The sequence below is a fragment of the Crocodylus porosus genome, unplaced genomic scaffold (assembly GCF_001723895.1).
Source record: "Crocodylus porosus isolate Cpor-Errol unplaced genomic scaffold, CroPor_comp1, whole genome shotgun sequence".
NCBI lineage: Eukaryota > Metazoa > Chordata > Crocodylia > Crocodylidae > Crocodylus > Crocodylus porosus.
In genome coordinates, this window is record NW_017728907.1 from 29,594,871 (window position 1) to 29,617,477 (window position 22,607).

The following is a 22,607-nucleotide window of genomic DNA, read 5'->3' on the forward strand; positions in this document are numbered from 1 at the left end:
GGCCCCCGGGAAGCAGCAGACTTCCCGGGCTAAGGGGTCGGGGCGGCAGATTGCCCCCTCAGTGCCCCGCAGGATGGAGTCTCCCACAGCAAACACCTTACACTTTGTCTTGGGGAGAGCGGGGCCAGTAGCTGCGGTCTGTTGCTGTCACTCATGTTACATCTGAGAACCAGAAGTTTTTGGGGACAAGAACCATGTTTTATGTCTGCAAAGCACAATGTACCTTAATAAGATGTAATAGATATCAATTGTATGTGGCTAATGGAAAATAGGAAGCAGGGAAGAAGGGCAGAAGTGCTGAATAATTATTTCATATTCAACTAACAGGAGCAGAACAAGGAGCAGATATCTACCCCATTCTGATGTTCAACAGAAAGTTGTCGTGACCAAGCTTAAAATATATGAAACATAATTAAAACATAGCAGGGGTGACTGGTGCCTTCTGAGGCTGGGGGAGGGATACAATTTGTGGGTGGGCCAAAAGGCCCATATCCACTCCTATACTTCTGTGCCGTGGTTTAGTGACCCCCCTTCCCCCCCCCCGAACATGCTGCCGGCCCGTGCAGCAAAAAAACTGCCCTGTCCTGAGCGGTGCCGAGTTGGGGACCAATCTTGGGGGGGGGGGGCACGCATGTGCCTCGCCTGCCAGTTGCCTGTGAAATGCAGTTTACAGGACAGATTCAACAAGCCCTGAAAGTGAAGCTTTGCTCTGCTTCTACTGCAGTTATGTGTCACCGCTGTGCTAACCACACTGGAATGCTGCAATTATCACCTATGCTGGATGGTTGGAAATGTTACATTCCACAGATAATAACCCCTCTCCACCCCTACTTTTTAGCCAGATGAGATGGAGGAACAGCAGGAGGAACCTCAGTGCTGGTGTTATCCTCAGCAGAGGCAAGCAGAGACAGTCAAGCTGTAGGTATTTAGTGGAAGAGGAAAGAGGCAGTCAGCTGCTGCTAACTCCTGAACTGGACAAGGAAAATCCTTCCACTGGGGACATGGAAGAGGAGGCAGTGAGGAGAGATGTGAAAGTCCTGCTGAACACAGCAAACAAATGATAAAACTGATGGCACAAAGAGTCCTACAATAAGCTTGAATCTATGGTCAGATCTGTGTTCTTCTGGGGCAGTGAACTCAAGACAGTCTCAGAAATATTATTCAACATTAACTAGCTAACAAAACAATCTTCTACCTTTTTCCAAGGATTATTTGTAGACTCAGTGTTAGAGGCTATATACTTGACTGATAATTAGAAACTCTTACTCGTTGACTCCTCCCCCAGAAGGAAGCAATGCTATAGCTACATGATGATATCTATGTAAACTGGTGTTACAGGTTTACATAAATTAGAAATGCTAGTTATTCAAGTAAAACAACATTTTATATATATATTTCTTCTGAGTAGTTGTGGATACAGGGTACTACTTTAGAGAGGATTGTTCTGTAATGGGAGAGAGAAAAGTGATGCAGAGACTAGATGGTACTATATTAACATGAGTAGGCACAGAGATACTGAACAAGGATGGAAAACAGCAGTGAAACTATATAGAGACTGGCCTAACATGCCTACATTCTTACCCCTTTGCTAGCAGCCTGTCTCAATCACCGAGTCCTGCTTCCTGCATTTTTGCCCCCGCATGTTACTTGTCTGATTTATTTTAGCACCAGCCCTAAACATATACATCCTGAGGAAACCTTTGAGGCTAGATACAGACATTCAAAAAGCATGACGGGGAATCAATCTAAGTTATGTGATTTTCTGTAAGCAGTGTAGTTTAGACTGATAGTGAACAGAACACACATTTGCCCCTTGGTTAGGGGGTGGGGGAATTTTAAACCAGGTTCCACCATTTTTAAATTAGTCTGTGTGTGTTGGACTTCTGTTCTATTATGGGTATAGACCAGTTTCTGAAAACTTACCCATGTAAAAGTATAATGTCTGTACCTGGCTTGAGTGTCTGGTCTAGCACGTACTTTTATCCAATGGCACGGGCATGTTGAGTGAGCTGATTTGCCCAATTATTTCTTGTCACTGCCAGTTCATCTGGAATTGCTTTGCTAACTAGGAATCTTTAAGGCACTGTCTAAACAAGCCTTCCCTACCCCAAACCTGCAAATTTGCTGCTGTTCCTACTACCAGTAGACTTGCTATAGTGATAGCAACAGCTGGATCAACAGTATCCTACAATCTCGACTAACACAGTCCAGAACAGTTCTGGATGACAAGGCTGAAGTTTTGGCAGCCCTTGTACCATATGTACACGGATGCTTCCATTAAAAAAGAGCTAAAAGATGGTAGTAAAGATGGAGTTGTTATTGCAAAAGAAATGTATGGCTAGTTCAATCATTATACTGTGAAAAGCCTGCATGCATTTCTGCCAAGAGGTTTAGATAGGGCCATGAATACATTGGTAAACTCCCCACTCAATAACCTTAATGACCCTTCTAATAAACTACACTGGCCAGCTCACCCTGACTCTGAGGCATACGTATATATCCCTTTATGGAAAATTTTATACCACCTATTCATCTAACAATCCATTAATTTGTGGCTTCCAAAATTAGTATGTGATCCACACTATGAAAGAGAGATTGTTCATGGACACCTCCCTTTCATTCATGGCTATGTAATATCCTTGTGGTAACTACAGCAATTATGATATGGAGAAACAACAGTAGGGAAATGTTTATTGCATCTTTTAATTAGATTCAGAAACTAAAAACAAGGTGTAGATTAACTACAAAATGACTTGCTAGTTAACATAAGATGATCTGCAAGTGAACCCTGCCCACAGATTCATAGATTGAGATTTCTGCAATAACTCAAGACAACTCATTCAATTACCACATTTTGCCATAACTCAAATGCTGTATTGTTCACACTGCCTATCCTTAAATGTATGCTACCTTATTTCTATACTTGTATTTTAAAAGGTTCAGATGATGGTGACATGGACTATCTGTGTCATAATCACTGGGCGTGCTGATACGTTTGTTAATGCACAATAGTTACTGCACCTTTAGTTTAGTACTTGCTTAATGAAGTACTAACTAAATGCATAGTAACTACAGTTACTGTGCGGTAGTGCTGGTGCATGTTTTTTTTTTAGTGACGCTTACTGCTCAGTAGCCTAATACTGCCTAATACTACTATGCAGTAGTGTATCAGCATGGTTTTTGCCCACCATAGTACTGTGCAGTGTTATTGGGCTACTGAGCATTAAGCTTCTTATATAGATTAGCTCACTGGCTACTAATATAATACTTACAGCTCGATAAAGCATGGGACATTAATTCAAATACTTGTAAGAAAACAAGAAAAGCTTCCACTGCTGTAACTGTAAGGCCTAGGAATAAGGCAGTGGAAATGGATCCATGGAAGAGAAATGGATTTCATGGAATCATAGAAAGTTAGAGTTGGAAAGAACCTCAGGAGGTCATCTAGTCCAACCCCTTCCTCAAAACAGGACCAGTCCCAACTAGATCATCTCAGCCAAAGCTTTGTCTACCTGGGTTTTGAAAACCTCCAAGGATGGAGCTTCCACTACCTCTCTGGGTAACCTGTTCCAGTGTTTTACTACCTTCCTAGTGAGAAAATTCTTCCTCATATCTAACCTAAACTTCCCTTGCTGCAACTTGAGACCACTGCTTCTTGTTTGGTCCTCTGCCACTACTGAGAATAGTCTAGCTCAGGGGTTTTCAACCTTTTTTAAGGAGTGTACTGCTTTGGCTGGACATAGTGGGTGTTTGGAGCTGGATGTGGAGCTGGGGGGGCGGCAGCGGGCAGGCATAGAACAGGCCAGGGTGGAAGCAGAGTGTGGCAGTGGTGCAGCGTGGTGGATGGTGGCCGCTACTGCGTGCAAGTTCACCACCCACCGGTGCGTCCCCCCTGCAGCCTCTCCAAGGGGGGCTACACGTACCCCCAGTTGACAACCCCTGGGCTAACTCCATCCTCTTTCAAATCCCCCTCCAGTTAGTTGAAGACTACTATTAGGTCCCCTTTCAGTCTCCTCTCCTCTAGACTAAATAAGCCCAGTTCCCTAAGCCTCTCCTCAAAAGTTATGTGCTCTAGCCCCCTCACCATTTTTGCTGCCTTCTGCTAGACTCTCCCCAATTTGTTCACATCCTTTCTGTAGTGGGGTGCCCAAAACTGAACACAGTACTCCAGATATGGTGTCACCAGTGCTCCATAGAGGGGAATAATCACTTCTCTTGACCTACTGGCAACACACCTACCAATGCAGCCCAGTATGCCGTTAGTCTTCTTGGCAACAAGGATGCATTGCTGGCTTATTTATACTAGAACCTAAACAAAGTGAATATGAAAAAAGATGGAAAAAGGGAGAAAAGGAGAGAGGAAGACAAAAATGTGGAAGAACAGAAGAGAAAAAGAAAAATTAACATAATTCTGTATCTCTGGTCAGAGATGTTGATGAAAATGTTCATGTATTCTATAATTTGGGATCAGTTGCACAGAAGTTCAGATTTGGGATGGTGCACAGGTAACTTGTCTTTGGTCCTCTCATCTGCATGTTCTCATCCTTTCCCCTACTTTGTGAGGATAAAAATGCAATCAAGTTGGTATTTTGTAGTTGTGGCTTAGATTGATCTCCATATATGAAGTAGGCTCTGATCTTACATTGAATCATGCTGGTAGAGACACAAAGTCTAAACAGAGCCTCGGTGAAATCACTATAGCAGAAGTCCATGGAACTTCAGGAAGGCACAGAAAGATTTGTCCATGTGGTTCTTAATGAAGAGTGGTGGCCTAAATTAGTCACATGACAAAAATGTCTACATCCTTCCTTTTGTTTTTATACAAATGAAACTTATCTTGTTAAAAGACAGGAACATCCAAAGGATTAAATGGAAGCATCAGATAAAATAAATATCAAATTTCAACTTTTAGATATTGCTTTCTTATTATATATCACATTACTATTTACATAGTACTAGATGGAGATGTCATACACAAATAATCATTCATAGACAAAATGTTATCTCAGTTTTCAAAAAAGTGATTAGTATATTAATTACAAAACATAAAAATGTTTCTACATTAAAAAATTTAAAGCTGGAAAAAACTTGTATTCACTATGTAGTAGTCTTAAGATAGAAGTAATCATTATTGCTTCAAGACAAATCCAGTCAATTTTAGGATTCTGCAATTCCCACAAGCAATGCTACTAAGAATGCCAGGTTTCCACACACAAATGTTAAAAACATAATAATTTCACTTTTTATCTAGAAAAGAAAAAAAACAAGGTTATTCAACCATTACAAGTAATTTTAACATTGGTTTCAGAAACAGCCTAGTTGCATTCAAAGACACTTGGAAGCCACAACATCATTTTATCAATTGATCAAGTAAAACAGGTATCAGTATGATACAGACTTGACAGTGCCAGAGGAAGCTTAGGAAAGAGTCATTGTGAAAATGGCTGAGGAAAGAACAATTAATGGAAGATGCATATTTGTTGAAGATACCTGTCAATTTTGAGTAATAAGAATGTAATTTTCTAAAATAGTATTTGATTAGGCTACTAAGTTTATGGCCTTCATATCTGTGTAAAAGTTTCAGAGGATATTGTGATCATATCGATTTGCCTCACCTGAAAGAAAGCACCTCCAGTAAAACAGTGGGTCCCCTACACTCATTACTGTCAATTATTCAAGAAAAATGCCACATCTTGAAAACAAGGAGATAATTTAATCAACTGCTAAAACTTCCTTAGCCTGACGAAGGGTTTTTGAACCCGAAAGCTTGCTTAATAATTGTTTTCCAACTATTTAAGTTGGTCTAATAAAAGATATCAGATTCACACAACAAACCTTTTCTGCCTATGCCCTTAGACCAACATGGCTATAATCTACACCCCTGTAATATGTGAGGAAAAAAATCTCTTACTGCAGGGAGCTCTTCAGTTTACCAAACAAGGTACACTAAGATACAGTGGCTGGCAGGTGAAATTAATCACATTCAGACTGGAAATAAAGTGCAATTGGAACATTTTACATTAGGGAGTGTTGTGGATTTTAGAAGCATTTAAATCAAGACCAGAGGTCTTTCAAACTGTATGCTCAAGAAGCACCTATGGATGCAATATAAGAGATATAGACTTAAATTCTATAGGTCAGACTAATAAGGCTGCATGCAGGCATTCAGTTGCTGCTCTCCCATGAGAAACTGCAAGTGTCCAGATGTTCAAGAATTTCTTCTGGGAGAGTGAATGTCTGGACACAATCTTTTCTGAGTGAAGTCAGAGTACAGTCCTCTAGTATCCCAGTTGCTCCTGTCCCCATCTCCCCTCAGGCTGGATTCTACTGCTCCAGGGAGACACAGGCAGATCCTGAGCATTGTGGGTCAGCCAATGAGAGCTGCTCTGTCCACTGCTTGCACATGTCTCTAGGCAGGCAAAGGGAGTCTATAGAGCACGCTAAGATATATGCACAAGGACCCCCTGGCTCTGCAACATCAGCACTGCAAGCTCTCCACTCTTCAAGGACTCAGTATCCCAACGTCTGTTTAGGCATCTCCAGGTAAGTTTTTCTATCAGGAAAACAAACCTGGGAGAATCCTCCCAGATCACTTGGGTATGCAGCTCTAAGTGATCATAATTAGTGCATTCTGGTCTTAATTTGTGAATCTCTTTGTGCACCATCTGCATTTTTCTCAAGAGCTCTCAGCAGAATCCTATTTAATTCATGAGATCATAAGAACACAGCGCAAAGTAATGCCAAACACATTTCAAGACATGAAAAATAAATCGCTTGCATCTTATTACTATGTAAAGTGTGGTACCAGTATTACCTCGCCATGTGAATCTTCAAACTTAACTGAAAAATATAAACATGAAAATTATCAGTTTCAGTTTTTACCTATTTTCCTTCATTGAAACAAACATTTCACAATGTGAAAACTGAGCCTTTACCTTGTTTGTGCAAGCCTTCAAACATAATGTATATTAATGCCTCCCATCCTACAAATCCTCCCATAGTTCCAATCATCCACTGATTGGGAGAGTTGTCAAGCATCTGTAGGCCCAAAAATATGGCAGCAACTAAAGGAGAGAAAAATAAAACAAGGCAAAGCACACACTAGGCATAAGACCATTACTGAACATTTAGGATTCTCTCCAACATTTTACTGCATATTTTAAATTTTGTTTTTAAGTGCTATTACTAGATTTGCAAATCCCATTGAGAAACAGTGGTGATGCAACCTGTTGGTGAATGGGTGTTACAGAGCTTCCTCTTTGAGCAACCTACAAAGAATTCAATGACCAAAGAAATCCCTTTGTTAATGAATACTTAAAGTATCCAGATGCCTTTCCAGAAAGTCAAAATACAGCAAAAAACAAATCAAAACAAAAAACAAAACAAAACCCCAGCTTTCTGTAATGCAAGAAATGAAGAGTTAAAATATATACTCAGACAACCATAGCTCTCTGCCTCCTTTTTCTCAGGAACTGACAACAACCAATCTGAATTATCTGCAAGCACTTCAAGCTGCATTCACTGTACTAAGTGCAACTGCACTGAACTGTAGAGGAATTAGCTGGGTTAGCAAAACAGAGCTCTGAGGGATCTATGAAATGGTCTGGGTGGGCAATATGAAACAACTTGGAAGGAGGGGGTGGAAGGAGTACATTTCTTTGCCTACCTTGTCCTAAAGAGCTTGATGTGTACTTTGGGAGATCTACTTTGTCTCATTTCAGGGCAGTACTTTCTCAGTTGTGTCAGGAATGGAGCACAGGGGATTGTTAGCAGTTAGAGGTAAGCAAGGTTAGACATAGGTCTGTGAGGTTGGTGATAGGCAAGCTAAAGTACAGTGGCTATATGCATAGAGGTGAAGGGGTTGTAAAATTTACCAGACATCATATTCTTTCTGTGGAATAAACCAAGCAAGTTTCTGGCAGTGCACGCTGTGGCCATGTGCACTGTGCTGCTATTTGTAGTGGTGGTTTTTTTTGACACCAAGATCTCCCAATGTCAAAGCTGCTGCATGGCAAATGAGCAGGACAGTATATGAGTGCGTATGCGCCACAAGCAGTTTGCAGTGCCTCAAATGGCTTTGAGATGCCACAAACTGCATGTACGTGCTTGCGGGGACGTGCCATATGGGCATCTTGTGAACCATATGTAGGTATTTTCATAGTAACCAGGCTAATGCTGCATAGTACCACAACACCCTGGTTGAGAATTCCTGGTATCGTAAAAGCTATTAATAAACAAATCTTGTTTCTCACCTATTTCTTGGATCATCATGGCTATATCTCTATTTGGCCCATATTTGAAAAAACATCACAATGGCCCAGTTACATGGCTATGATTTAATACAATACAGTATTTAGTAAAGCACTAATCTGATTCCAAAAAAAGTTTAAGTTGTTAATATACCATTTACTTTTCTTTTCTTGCATGCATTTAAAAGCTTGCTTAATCAGTACATTATCACCTGTATATAATAGAATAGTTGAAAGGCAAACAAAATAGAGAATTCTAAGAATATTACATGCCAAGAGAATGAGCACTGATTATTGATTATTATTAAAACTATAGTATTTTGTACTTGCTAATTATATTTAAATACTTATGAAAATAAGGGCTTGCTATAGCATTCATTGTCTTTCCATTGATGTCCCTGGGTAGTAGTTCAGAGCAAGCATTACTTTTAAGCATTTTGCAGATGAAAAAAACCTGAAGGGTGGAGAAATTAAGGGTGCAGACAGAAGTGACATTTGTTGCATCATTGGCCCCCCTGAAATCACTCTAAAGCTGTGCCCAAAAAGAGAAGCAGGTCTATAGAGCCCAAATTAACTCTCATTGTATGAGGGTTCAAATGAAGCTGCTCCCAAGTGGAATGACTTAATTTGTCAGCTCCAGCTGTAGCACAGTGAGCTATGAAGCTGCTGTCTCTATACGAGAGGGAGAGAAGGCAGGGGAGAGAGGGCCTTTCTGGGGTTCTCTTAGCTCTGCTGGAGTTGGGGGGGAATAGATTGGAGGCTCCTCACCTTGGTGGGGGGGCTCCAATCTACCCTCCCTCCCCCAAGTCCAGCAGGGCTGAGAAAACCCCAGAACAATTTCCCTCCCTCCCTGCTTTCTTTTCCCACCATCCAGAGACAGTAATGGAGCTGGGGGGCGAAGGGGGTGTGGAGTCAGAGGAAGATGAAACTTTTCTCCCTGGATTGCCTCCAAATTGGAGCCGATTCTCCACCTCTCCTGATCCAACAACTAATTTCTGTTGGATTGGTCTAACTCGTGGCTATTTCTATGAATCACCATGAGTTAGACCCAGCAGCTGCACTTCTGTCTGTGCCCTAAAATACCTGCTCAAAGTAGCACACCAGACTGGTTGGAGAGCTGGGAAAGAACCCAAGAATTCCAACTGAAACTGTGTGAAAAATGTTGCTTTGGGAAAATTGTTGTGTAAAGAAAAACAAAATGTTTCCACTATTATTTTATATAAAAAATATCCAAGTTTTTGGTAAACTATTCAAGGCAAGAAGCAAGGGAAATTGTTCAGTTTGGAAATGCATCCAGGATGCTGAGGCACTAGAGATGTATTTAGGTTCCTCAAGTCCTCTGTCTGCTCTATATATCAAGATCAGAATACAATTTTTGTAATGCAGCACTAGGACCTCTCCTCTTGGTGCATTATTGGAATGTTCGGGCTGTTTGCTTCACAAGTGGTTCTAAACAAGTGGGAAACATGACTAATAAAAGAAAGTTGGGGTATGAGACCAATAAACTGATACACACAGCAGAAATTGTGCTAACTTCAGTATACACCCCAGATATTTCAGCTGTTGGGTATTCAAGTTTTTTTTAAATGAAGTCAGAATTTTCTGTAGAAAGCACATATACTTTTTGCAAAATAATTAGTTTAGGTAAAACCCTGATTCTGCTTCCTGTCTCATCTGACAATTTAATCAGTAGGATGAATACTATTAAAAAGGATAACTTCAATTCAATAATTTTAAAATTCATTTTAGTTAATATTATGGAAACACCAAAGGAGAGACCATAGTGTTATAAGCACATTTAAAATATTAAAACATCAACTTACCAGCCAGAACCTTTATGATGAAAGCATTTAGAGCATGAAACCAGTTAAAAATAAATCTCCTGTAGTACAATAGAAATGATGCATTAAATAGAGTCTTTCTTTTACATGACAGTTGTATGATGCACTGGAATTTTACTTTAAAAACGAACATTCAAAATGTGCAATACCTAAAACACCAAAAATATTTTCCAAAGCTCCTAAGAGACAGTAAACACATCAGAGCAATACTAGTATTGGTTTATAGGGTTAATAGGTTACAGTAGATAATTTTTCACATGAAAGCCAGCAAAGACAGATGTCATCTAGGGAATGGACAAATACAGATTTTAGATGCTTTAAAAGAGGTAGATGAGCTGCCATCTGGGTGCATATTGGCTGCTACAATCTCACTGTTACAAATACATGAACCTATGACTTTGATCCCAAATGAAGCAGAGGTAGCTGAAGCAGCTTTGCTATATCTGCAGCATACTTATTAGGCCTGTGTGAAGCAGAAAGTATTCGCTTTGGATTTGGAGGGATAGTGATTTGATTTGGTGATTTGAATCACTGCCTCCATTGGCGACGTGTACGGAGGGCACATGGGTGCACATGCACCCCCCGAGCTTGGCAGTGCACCCCCTGCAAAAAGGCACTGGTGACACTGCCGGCGGTGCCTGTGGGTGGTCACCACCCTCCCCCCGACACTGCTGGTGACATCTGCCGGTGTCCCCAATTGCCACTGGCCACCACCTATGCTATCGGTGGTGTCTGTGGGTGGTTACTGACCACTGGTGGGCACTCACCACCCCGCCCTCCCACTACTGACAGCACTGCTGCTGCCTGTGAGAGCTCACTGTATCCTACAGCCTCCGGGGGCATGCGGCATTCATGACCGTCCCAATTTGATTCGGCCAAATCCAAAAATATTTGGCACCAAAACTTATTTCTGTCATATTTCTGGATGAGCAGCCGGAGGAGCCACGGCTTCTCCCAGGGCTGCTGGCTGAAGCCAGGGCTCGTCTAGCTGCTCCCCCAGCTGCTCCTGCTGGCACTGCCTACTGCCTGCCTGTACAGTCTACGACTGAATCCCCGAATTTCTCTGAATCGATTCAGAGGCTTCCGATTCAATTCAGAGAGATTAATGATTCTCCCAATTCGATTTGGATTTGGAGATTTGGCAGCCAAATTGGACTGAATCCCCTTGGAATTGAATTGGCTACCAAACCTTTGCACAGCCCTAATATCTATACATCAGTCCCAGAATCACACAGACATGATAACTACCCCACAACACCTTGAATTGGCATCCCTTAAAATGGTGCAATTACTATATATTCTTGAATATATGCTGATTCACCAATAAGTAGATTATATATTTGGAAAATGTATACATTTGTTATAATCTTCCAAGTACAGAATCTATGGAGTTTTGCCTTGAATTTATCTCCCTCTCACTTCTCCAGAAGGGAAAATAAATCTGGGGGGGGTTGGATAGACCCCTTGCCCTCTTTCTCCCAGCTTCTTTCCCCTGAAGCCCCTTCCCCTCTGCCCCCCGCTTCAAATTCTTTCCCCTGAAGCACTGTGCTCTCTCTGAGCATGTGGAAGTGAGGGACCAATTTGAAAACACTGACCTTGAAATAAACATACCTGTAATAATTTGCATATTACTTAGTTCATGCAGAACTGATACAGTTCACCTTTTCTAAAACTGCTGTAAGTTTTAGCACAGGTACTCTACAAACACACTTTTAAGTAGCACTTTTGTACCTACTTATATATAATACAAACTATGTATGATATTAATCCAAAGCCAACAGATTCAGGAGTTACCATATAGTTCAATGGGCTGGGCTCCAGCAGAGTCAACAGAATTTCAAGCCATGTTGACTCCACAGCTCAACACTGCTCAGTCTGTGTATATACTCCAGACAAAAGATGCATGTGCTAATTAAAGCCCTATTCATGACTGGAACTGCGTGTTCTTGTCATGAGTCCTCGGATCCTCCACAAATGTATACACAGATGAGGCACAGGGCAACTTGGCCCAGCTTCATCTCATGGAGAGCAAGGCCACACCAATCATATGTGAGAAGCTGAGAGAGGGGGTGACAGAGGGATTCTGGAAACTGTTTGGGACACAATTTGGTGATGTTTACCAGACACTTAAGGCTGGTGAAGAAACAGGAATCATTGAAAATGGGAAAGAAAGGTGCGGCTTGGTTATGGAAGTGAAGAGGAGGATGAAATGCATTCAATATAGTAGCTCACTATGACTTGAAAAAGAGTAGGTGCTGAGGGGAGGCTCCATACAATAGAAACTACTATATATCATATTCAGATGGACTACACTAACCTATTTTGGCTAAGATCAAGCATTTTTGGCACCAAGGGGAGGTGTGCCCCCCAGTGCTGGCCTAGTATTGCAGTACCCCCAGGACCAGTGCCAGTTCCCTGTAGAGGGAACACCCACCTTTTTTTTTTTTTTTTTAAAGGCCAAAACAAAAAAGGTTCCCATCAGTATGTTTGTTCAATATGGGCCATGTACTTCATAGTTATCCTCAGCATTGTCTGCATTTAATCAACTTCATAGTCGGTTTCCGTAACTGAAGACACATTGCTTTTGGCAGCAGTTTAACGGTAGACAATGTATTTAACGAGGCTTCCTTGTATGTGAACGTAACATGAGGAGCTTTCCCCCTGTGCTGAGGGGGGAAGAAAACATGTCCTAATATTTGAGTAAATACGGTATTATGTCCGTCTATACCTCTAGGAGGAATTTTCACGCACCTCAAAAAAGTGTGTTTGCAGTTAATTACTGAATGGCTGTTGCATTGTACAGAAGATTCACTTTTGCAAGATCTATTTTCCTTCCTTACAGTAAACAAACCTCTCTCTCACCGCGTCACTCAAGAACCCTACCGACATCACATGCCTTCCCAGGAGAAGGCACCAACCACAAAGCTCTAGGCTCTTTCTGGGTGGGGCACTTTCACGCTTTACTGATAAGGTTGTCCTGTTTTGTACTAACAAGCATTCACTGAAGTAGGAACTAAACAGAAATATCCCACCTCCCTACTAAGGCATCCCAACAATTATGCTTGTCATAGACATTCTTATTCTCCTGCTCTTGGTCTCAACAGGCATTAGAGTATTTACAGATCAAGCATTGGCTCTGCTACTACCAAGACTACTGCAGCTCTGTGATTCTAACCATTCATTTTGTTGGCTTTTCCTATAGGTACCAGAAATGAAAATAACTGTTTCAGTTTCTATCATACTAAAGATTTTTTCCAGTTTTATATTTTGATGGGAAAAGTGGTTAATCTGAACTGATGTATTAAATGTTTAGTTCAGCAGATAAATCAGAAAGTCAGTGATCTGTACAGCTTTAGTAGAAATGTAACCCAGGCGGTACTCGCTCTCCAACTGAAGGGATCAAAACAGGTGCACAAGCGCTGTGGAAAGTGTATGGACCCTCCTCCCCCTATACAGCAGAGCCAGATCAGTAATGGGGACATAACCATATACCTTTTAATACTGGGAACATAACAAGCATAAATCAGAGGGTACAGTGGACACTACAACGCCCCAAGGGGGCAGAATTCAATAAAGGTTAGATGCTTACAATCACTGACAAAACAGGGTTAACAAAATATAAAACTCAAAGAGCAGAACAAACAGTATGGGTTGGTGAAATATGCAAAGGGCACAAAATGCAAAATGTCAAATGACAAGGAAACATAGGGCCTTGGTACCTGGAGGGGGAGAAAGGGGGGAAAACACAATGGCCCCTTTCCACTGCAAGAAGATTTGTTTGCTTCTTGTTATCTCACTCACCACAAGTCACCTCAGCTGGGACTCGAACCCAGATCTCCCACATGGTAGGCAGGAACACTGCCTGCTAGGGGTCTTGACCTTCCTGGAGCCCTGGCCTCACATCGAGCTGCCTGGCCTCTGATTGGAGGAGCTGGAAGCAGAGCTGGGAACCCCTCAGGTTGCTGCTCAGATCCTTCCTGGAGCTGGGGAGCCTCTCCTGCTGGGTGCAGCCGCTTGTAGAGGAGCCTGGAGCCCAGTGGGGAGCCCCTCCTGCTGGCTGCATGCCGCACTGCTGAGGGTCCCACTGCTGCCTGCAGATCCTGCTCTTCCAGGCTCTTCTGGGGCACTGCTCCTGCCCCACTGGCTCAGCTCTTACCATCTCTGTGAAGCTCCTTCCTTGTTGTTCCTCGCTAGTCTCTCCCCTAAGTCAGCCCATGCTGCCCCTTTTATCCCCCTCCAGGTGACCCAAAGGCCAATCGGGACACCGGGCGGGGGGAGGAGTGAGTCTCTGGGGCCTGATTGGTGCGGAAAGGGAATCCCAAAGTCCTCCGATCATCTTTTACCCCTTCAAAGCCCCTGGGCCAAATCATTACCAGATTGGTGAGGAAAGGGAATCCCAAAGTCCTCCAATCATCTTTTGCCCTTTCAAAACCCCTGGGCCAGGTCACTGCCAGCCAGCCCATCACAGAAACATGTTGTAGTAAGAGCAAACTAAAGAAGACGACCCAACTCAATGAATAGACATGAAAAATTATCATAAAGGTAAATCTAAGATATGAAGAACTGGAGCCAGCATTCCAACTTGTGCTTGAAAGGATGATAAGGAGGTAATCAACATATTCAGATGTCTGAAACCTTTTATGAATTAGAAGTTTGTTGCTACAGGATTCTTAGACCTAAGGAAAAATGTGTCACATTTTATCAAAGGGAAGGCAGGATCTACTGAGGGCTCCTTCAGCTATCACTTCTGAGCACTGCTTTAAACTCTTATATAAATGACTGTCATGACTTCTAGAAACAGTCATCTGTCATGCATTAACTTAATTTTGCATAGACTGTATTTACTCAGAGGTGGGCCATAGGCACATGCACCAGCCTGTCAACTTACTTCACTTGCACCAGCCAGAGACTGCCAGGACAGTAGTCTGAGCTATCGGGGTTATGAAAAAATAGCCCTCATTGGCCATGAGGCAGGACAAGAGTCAGCCTCACAGCACTGAAGGGACAGGGAGGTTCATGTGATGTAGGCAAGCGAAATGAAAACAAATGGGGTTGAGCACGAGAGGGAATGGGAGATGAACAACAGCTGCAGCCTCCAATGCTTACTGGACAAAGAAGCTCGCTGAAGATACAGGAGGAAGCAAGTTACCTCTCACTACCACAGAAGGATGGTGACACTTATGTTCATGTTCAAAGAGCAAGAGGGAAGCAGAGGACATTTTTTTTAAACTGATCTTGTTTCCTTTACTCCCGCACCCCCATTTATCTTTTAAGACTATTCGTCTTTTAAAAATCTGTTAAATCATATCCGATCTTCCCAAATGTTGATGGAAGACTTCCAAGAGGCTTATGGAAACAATTGGGTTGTTGTATATTTTTGATAAGTACATTTTCTCAGGCATAGTTTAATTACTGAGGTTCTATAGACAGTTCCTTTCCCTTACAGTTGCTTAGCAAGCACACATTAATGAAATGTTAAAAAAAGAAAGCTTTACATTCCAGCATAGACAAAACAGAGAAGCAGAAAACCTCCAAATCCTTAAGTGTCTTTAACTCCTTGATTAAGAAGCAACAAGAGAAACAAAGCTGATTTTTTTCATAGATCATCTGTAAGACTGGCAGGAAGTCCATGCTAACTACCATTATTTCTATTTTGTCACAAAAAGAGGGCTGTACATATTCCAGAAACTATTTCTTGGATTCACTCATTTATTCCAACCAATATCATCTAACTTAGATTTGCCTTTAAAAAAACCTATACATGATATGTGCTTCAGCCTGCAAGATACACAATATATAACCCCATAAGTCTTGTTATAGCATGCCCCAGATTTAAGAGAGTCTTTTTTGTCAATTTACTGACCTTTTATTTTTAAGAGAAGGCCGTAAAAAAGCTATCACTGGTTGAAAGAAGGAAAGAATCATGACAATGCATCCAATGATGGCATGGGCTTCTGCACCCTGGGGGAGACAACAGCATAGAACATTGATTTTCCTGATTCACTCTCTCAATTGTTGTTTTAAAAGACAATTCTTCACTGTTTGGATATACAATATATTTCAGTTATACCAAAGTAAATAAATAACTCCACTGAAGTCAATGAAGCTACTCCATGCACTAACCAGGAGAGTTTGTAGGGAAAAAGGGTCTAACTTACACTACTCCATCCCATTGCTGCTACAAAGGCTAGTACGAAAGCAGTTATTGTTTCTGTTACAGTTAACACCATCAGACACCAGTGAACCTAAGCAAAAAGATAAAATGCTAGGTATTAAGCTCACACTTTGTATGCATTAACATTTTCATTTGCAACAGCCAGAGTTAAAGTACATTTGTTTACATTACTAAAGAAATTCACACCTGGGAAAAAAAATGTAAGCCTGTTGATTTTAATATGGGCTGTTAAAAACAAGTGTGCTGGGGTTCCCCCAAAGCAGGTAAAGTATATTTTCATTCATTTGCCTCTTACTATTCCTTTTATTTATGTAGCATCACACATTTGAAGTTTCTTTGGTAGTTTTAATATTTATATGTTTAATAGCAGGCAGTTTTTAGACAGTGTTTACTAACCAAGTTAACCTCTTCAGCAAAACATCAGAGAGGTTTTTCTTTTTTATTCTAAAGAAGGATTAACAGATGCACAATATGTCAGGTTATTCTGCACACAAACTTGCAATAAACACAAATGGAAAACTGCAAATAACACTACAACATAGAGTATGTTATATTAAAAACTAAGGCTAACATACCCAGATCAACAGGGTTTCAAAAAATCAATTTTGAAAAATAATGTCTATGAGAAAGAGGCAGATCAGCAGTGAAGCTATGGCATTTTATACCAGCTGAAGATTTGTCTTAAGTTATTCAACTTTAGGCACCAAGGGCTCACAGTAAGTCAGCTGGCAAGAAAGTGATTCCTAGCTGCTTGGAAACAGGAAGGAAAGAAATGTTTAGTTGACACAGGCCTCCTCATTCATTTTAGTTATGCCCTGCCTCCAGCTGCTGGTAGGACTATGTAACACTAACAGTGTGCCTCAGTATATCAGGGACCATGAAGGATGATTAGGTAATGCTTATAACTGAGCTGCTGCCCTTTGCATTTAAGAGTCATTTGATAAAATCAGTAAAGCGCAGTGGGGAAGTTTTGCTGCACTGGGAGCAAGAGTCCACCATAGAACCAGGGCTCCCTCCCTTCTAGAGTTGCAGCCATCTCAGACCCACTAGCTTCTTCCCTTTCATACGACCCACTCCTTCATTTGGCTATGTAGGGGGCCAGCTTCAAGCTGGGAAATATACAGTGTCCTACCTGTGGGCTGATGGTTGGAACACAGTGCTAGGAAGCAGCAGCCAATACTGGTTCGAACTCCCTCTTGGTAAAGAGAGCTTAAAAAAAGCCTCTCGCTTTCTGGACGAGTACCAGGACCACTAGGTTTTTGACCAAAATATGAAAAGGCTGCCTTTCTTCCCTAGGGTTTAGGAGCTGCTAGTTATGCTTTTTTCTGTCCTACAGCTACAATTTTGGGATATATACTTGCCTAGGTATGTGCATATGGAGCCAATACCTACTGAGCATGCTGACTGGCGGTGTCAACGGTTGAGTATCTTCACTGAATGCGGAATAAGATAGCTAACCGTGTGTAAATAACAAAAATGGCAGCTGTATGCCATATAACTACCATTTGGGTATGTCAAGTGACACATACCCAAGTATCTTTTTGGTATAGTAAATGATTCTGCTGTTTCAGGTGCCACCGTCCCGGATATTTTTTAGCAATTTCTTTAGTCATAGAAATCTGCTGAATGTGAAAGATCAGGTTACATTTTCTAATAAGTGATCTGACTTGTGTTTTTGCATGCAACAACAGTGTTTAAAAGAGTTTATCCTTCCCCAGCAAAAACCTTACCTGGGTTTTTCTTATAATTGTTTGCCCACTTTATCATTCAATTTTCTCATTATTGTACTGTTATAGCTGTTGCTACTTTTTGTTACATTTATTTACATACCTGAAACCAGACAGCTTTGCCAAGGAGAAGACTGTGAGAGGCTTTTTTCACATTCCTAGCAAATAGCATTCCCATACTTCCTGTAGTCATCCAGGCTATCAACATGAGAGCCCCTTACAAAGAAAAAAAAGCTGACCAAGTTAACGCTAAACCGACCTCAATTAAAAAAAAATCAAGTACTTTGGGCAGTACTAAGTAATGATAAAACCCAGATTGGTGATACTACAGTAATATTGCTCTTTAAGCTGGATCCTGCAAATTGCTGAGTGTTGGAGCACATACTTGGCAACAAACTGATATAGGCACTTAAACATTGAGCACATGAATAATTACACTCATGAGCTTAAAGTTAAATACCTATGTAGGTACTTTGGTGGACAGATGTCAGACAAATCAGTCCCTTCCAGATTTGAGTCCTATGGGATTCTTCCATTTAGTGTCATAATTAATAAAGGCACTGCGATAGCATTTTTCTTTCTTTTTTAAGGTAGATAACAGATAGGCAGCTGTTTTTGATTGCTGCTAGGGAATCCAGAATCTTGTTTTTTGTCACCTTGACTTTTCATTCCCAAAGTAGAGACACATAGCAATGATTTCTACAGGTTAACATTACAGAATGAGTCTCTGATTGACATGTTTCTATCTTTGTTACTACGCAAATAGAAGAACAAGTTAGTAACAAAATCTGTAAAACTATTAAGGCTTGATATATGATAATAATAAAAAACCCCCGAGTTCAAATTTAAAATTACAGTTTAATGCCCAGTACTGTGCCCTTCCTAGGAAATGCATCATTTACTTGGAAAGCTGTTACATTTTTTTTGAGACACAAATTGTAAATAATTGGGATTCTGTTGAAAACAATTATAAAATGAAAACTCTGTCTGGAATACTGGCATAACAAATAAATGCATGGGAACACCTGTCATTTTAAGATATCAAATTACCACCAAAAATTTCTTATTTTTCCTCTTAAATGTCAAAGATCCACTGAGGATAGGTAAAATTCAGTCCTGTACTAGTTTCAGACAGATCTTCAGGACTGGGTACTGCCTTCTACCACAGGAAAGTATACGCCAGTTTGCCTAAACAAGAACATATATTTCCCAGTTATAAAGGAAGGTAAATACTTAAAGAAAACTCTTACCATGAGCCTTAATAATGGAAGGTGTAGAACTGGTGCCACCTACTGCCATATAGCTTGAAATATTCACTCTCTCATTTGTGATAAAAGGCATCTTTGAATGCTTCCGTATCTGTCCTACAAGGAATCAAAATATATTCAAATTCTATTTGTCCATGGAATTTTAGGAGATCCCCAAATCTGTTTAATATCTATAGGTTTACCCCAGGCACTTGATATCCCTCTATCTTGGGAACATGAAGAATAGGTAGTCCATGCTGTGAGCATGATTAAATATTTTATCCATTCTTTGCACACACAACATTTGCAAACTTGCAAGCCTGAAGCTGGGCTCATACATCCACGTTTATGCTTCCAAACAGATGGTAGGTTTCAAAAAGTGTTGATCCCCTGCAAATTACACTAGTCCAGTACACTGAGGACTTTGCAGGATCAGACTCTAAAATGGTATTCCCATCTGTTGGGATTTAACCAGAATATTCCCTTTTACATGAATACAATTGGTCTAATAAGGCACTATGGGGGCAGACAGAAGTGACACTTTTTTCCATAACTTGGCTCCTACAAGTGCTCTATAGCCATGTCATAACACACATGCACAGTTGCTGAGTGCTTTTAAAATGGTCAATTATGCAAAAACGTAACCCAAGTTAAATCAGGTAATAAATGAAAGTGCTGTAAATTAGACAGCCTTAGGGCAGGGGTTTTCAACCTTTTTGGGTTAGTGCACCCCTGGCGGCCGGCTGAGAAAGAAGGAATCCCTCAGCAGCTTGTCAACAAGCACTGCTGGTGGTGCTGGGTCCCCCAGTGGCCAATTGGCGAGTGTGCCAGGAGCACACTGGTGGTGAAAGTGCTGGTGGCATGGTGGTGGCAGAAGTCTCGGCAGAAGTGACGGTGGTGCAGCAGCACCCGCTGCCAAGTACCTCGAGGCCTTCCCAACTACCCCCAAGGGTACGCGTACCCCCCACTGAAAACCTCTGCCTTAGGGAACTTGTACATAGTTCCCTATGAGGCTTATGTGTCATGCCCCTGGTCTGCCACAGGGAGGAGGCAGAGAGCTTGCGCCCCGGACAGCCAGGGAAGGAGGGGGAGAGTGTAGCAATGGGGGGTGGAGGGGCCTTGGCTGACAACCCAAACCGCATGGTGAAGGTCCCCAGTGCCCAATGGCACTGCTTAGGGGGTTCACCCCCTGAGAGCACCCCCCAATCCTATGGGGGAATCCCTGCCCCTGGGTCCCCAGGCAGGCACAGGAACAAGTCCAGACACCAGCTTGCCCAGCTGCCAGGCTTCCACAACAGGTTACAGTGACCCCAGCCTCCTGGCCCCAGCCAGTGCATGAAGGCTTTGAATTCTCACCAAACAACAAATGCCTGTTTATTTTTGATGACGCTGTAATTTTAAGTGCTTGTGTAAAGCGCTTAAAGTTACAGCATGATCAATAACTTCTTTAAGTGGCCTATGAAAACTTAAGGGTCCTTGTTTGCTGATTCAGCTGTAAAAGTCTGGCTCACCAACAAGACATCTTGGTTCTTTTTGACAAAGTTTAGAGACAGGAGTAATCCTCTGTCCCAATCCCCACAAAAATGTTTAACAAGACTGTCTTAAGAGCAGCCATGAGGCAAACAAAAGATAATTTGATCCCTCCCCCTTTCTTTTCTGTCCTGATGCCAGATTATCCCCTCCAACAGCAACAGGCACTGAGATTTTTATTTCAAGCTGTGTCTGGTCTCAAAAGGGGCATTTTAATATTTGGAACTACAGATTCACTAGTGACTAGGGCATGGACATGGGAGACATGTTCTCCTACTTAAGTTCAAATTTACTTCTATTTTCTCTCCCACCTTTTGTCTTAATTGTCATATCTTGAGGGAAAAGGGCCATCTCGTGTTATGTAGTTGTACAGAGCCTAGTACCATGAGGCTCTGGCTTTGGTTGTTCCTTCTAGGTGATACCAGAAAGCATATAATAATGTTAAAAGTTAAATATTTGGAGAAGTTATTCCACTACAATAATGTAAACTTCAGGTACAACTTCAATTTATTACCGTATCACCAATATTTCTTTCCAGACCAAAAAATGCGCTAGAGTTATCTTGCTGATATTTCAAACCTCTCTGCCTTGGCCAAAAGGTAAAAATAAAAAAGGGCATATGTTCCCCTCCCCAGTTATTATTTCTTTTGGATCCTGTGCGATAGGGTGACACTCACCAGATACTGACGGTCCAACAGCCAGAAATATGAAGTAAGAAGTGCCAGCAGCTTTCAAGCGAGTTGATATGGCATTTTTTGTAGTAAAAGAACATTTGATAATACCATTGTTAAAGGAAGTCACTATGTTCTGCACATCACCCTAGAGGAGGATTATACGAAATTATTATGCAAGACATTTGTTGCACAGCAATAAAAAGCATGGAAATTGTGAGTTTAGTAGTACAAAGTAGAATTACCCAGTCTTTACTATTTATAAAATGTATTACGTGCTATTCGTAGGAAATACTTATGAATTTTCACCATGCCCCATTTTTCAGTAGAAGCTGAGGCAGCCAGGGGTAGATCCAGGATTGGGCAAAAGGGGGCGCTGCAGAGGTGGCAGAACCTCCACTCCGAGCCTCCTGCCTTGCAACCCATTAGTATGGGCAAGCCATGCTGTGGGAGTCTCTGGGGACTTTTCAATTTCCCAAAGGTAAGCATCCCTACCCTTCCCCTCTGTGGTTGGAGGCATGCCCCCTCCCTTCCCTTCTCCTTTCATCCCCTCCTCCAGGCACTGCTACTTTCCAAGCTGCCCTGGGGGTGGGTAAAGCTTCAGACATTCTCCTGCCCGCTCCAACTAGGCTGCGCAGGAGCTAGGTTTAGCTGGGAAGAGTGGTAACAGCCATGGGAAGAGGGTAGGTTCCCCCACATTGCCTCGTTCCCCCAGAAGAAACCACAAATGCAGATGCAGAAAACTGCTGCAGCTATTGCAGCCCTAAGTGAGCCCAGCCTCAGCACAACCCAGCTGGAGTGGGCAGGAGCAGCTCTGAAGCTTCCCCTGCTCTTGGGACAGTGGGAACAGGAGCAGCGGGGGATGAATGGGATATGCCTCTGAGCACAAAGGGAAAGGGAGGATTCTCTTCCACTTTGGCAGACAAGGTTCTTTGGGTGAATCTAATATATTTTATTAGACAAACTTAAAAAGTTGGAAAACAATTATTAAGCAAGCTTTTGGGTTCAAAAACCCTTTGTAAGGCTAAGGAAGTTTCAGCAGTTGGTGTGTGCTCCTCCTGGATGGAATGAAAAGTAAAGCAGCCAGAGGCTGGGCTGGTATGCATACAAGACAGGCAGTCAGTGAAAATGTAGATTGAGGAGTCAATGGGTGAGAGACAGGCTGGG

At 41.8% G+C, this 22,607-nt stretch overlaps 1 protein-coding gene across 1 annotated transcript in view; it reads right to left on the reverse strand.

Moving 5' to 3' along the window:
- Positions 1-22,607, reverse strand: part of LOC109307252 (putative ferric-chelate reductase 1) — a 66,671-nt gene that overhangs the window by 21,699 nt on the left and 22,365 nt on the right. The window contains 8 exon segments of the mRNA XM_019531039.1: positions 6,815-6,840; positions 6,936-7,064; positions 10,073-10,131; positions 15,954-16,051; positions 16,249-16,335; positions 18,096-18,208; positions 19,243-19,356; positions 21,447-21,588. Of these exon segments, the coding sequence (XP_019386584.1) occupies positions 6,815-6,840; positions 6,936-7,064; positions 10,073-10,131; positions 15,954-16,051; positions 16,249-16,335; positions 18,096-18,208; positions 19,243-19,356; positions 21,447-21,588 (768 nt within the window).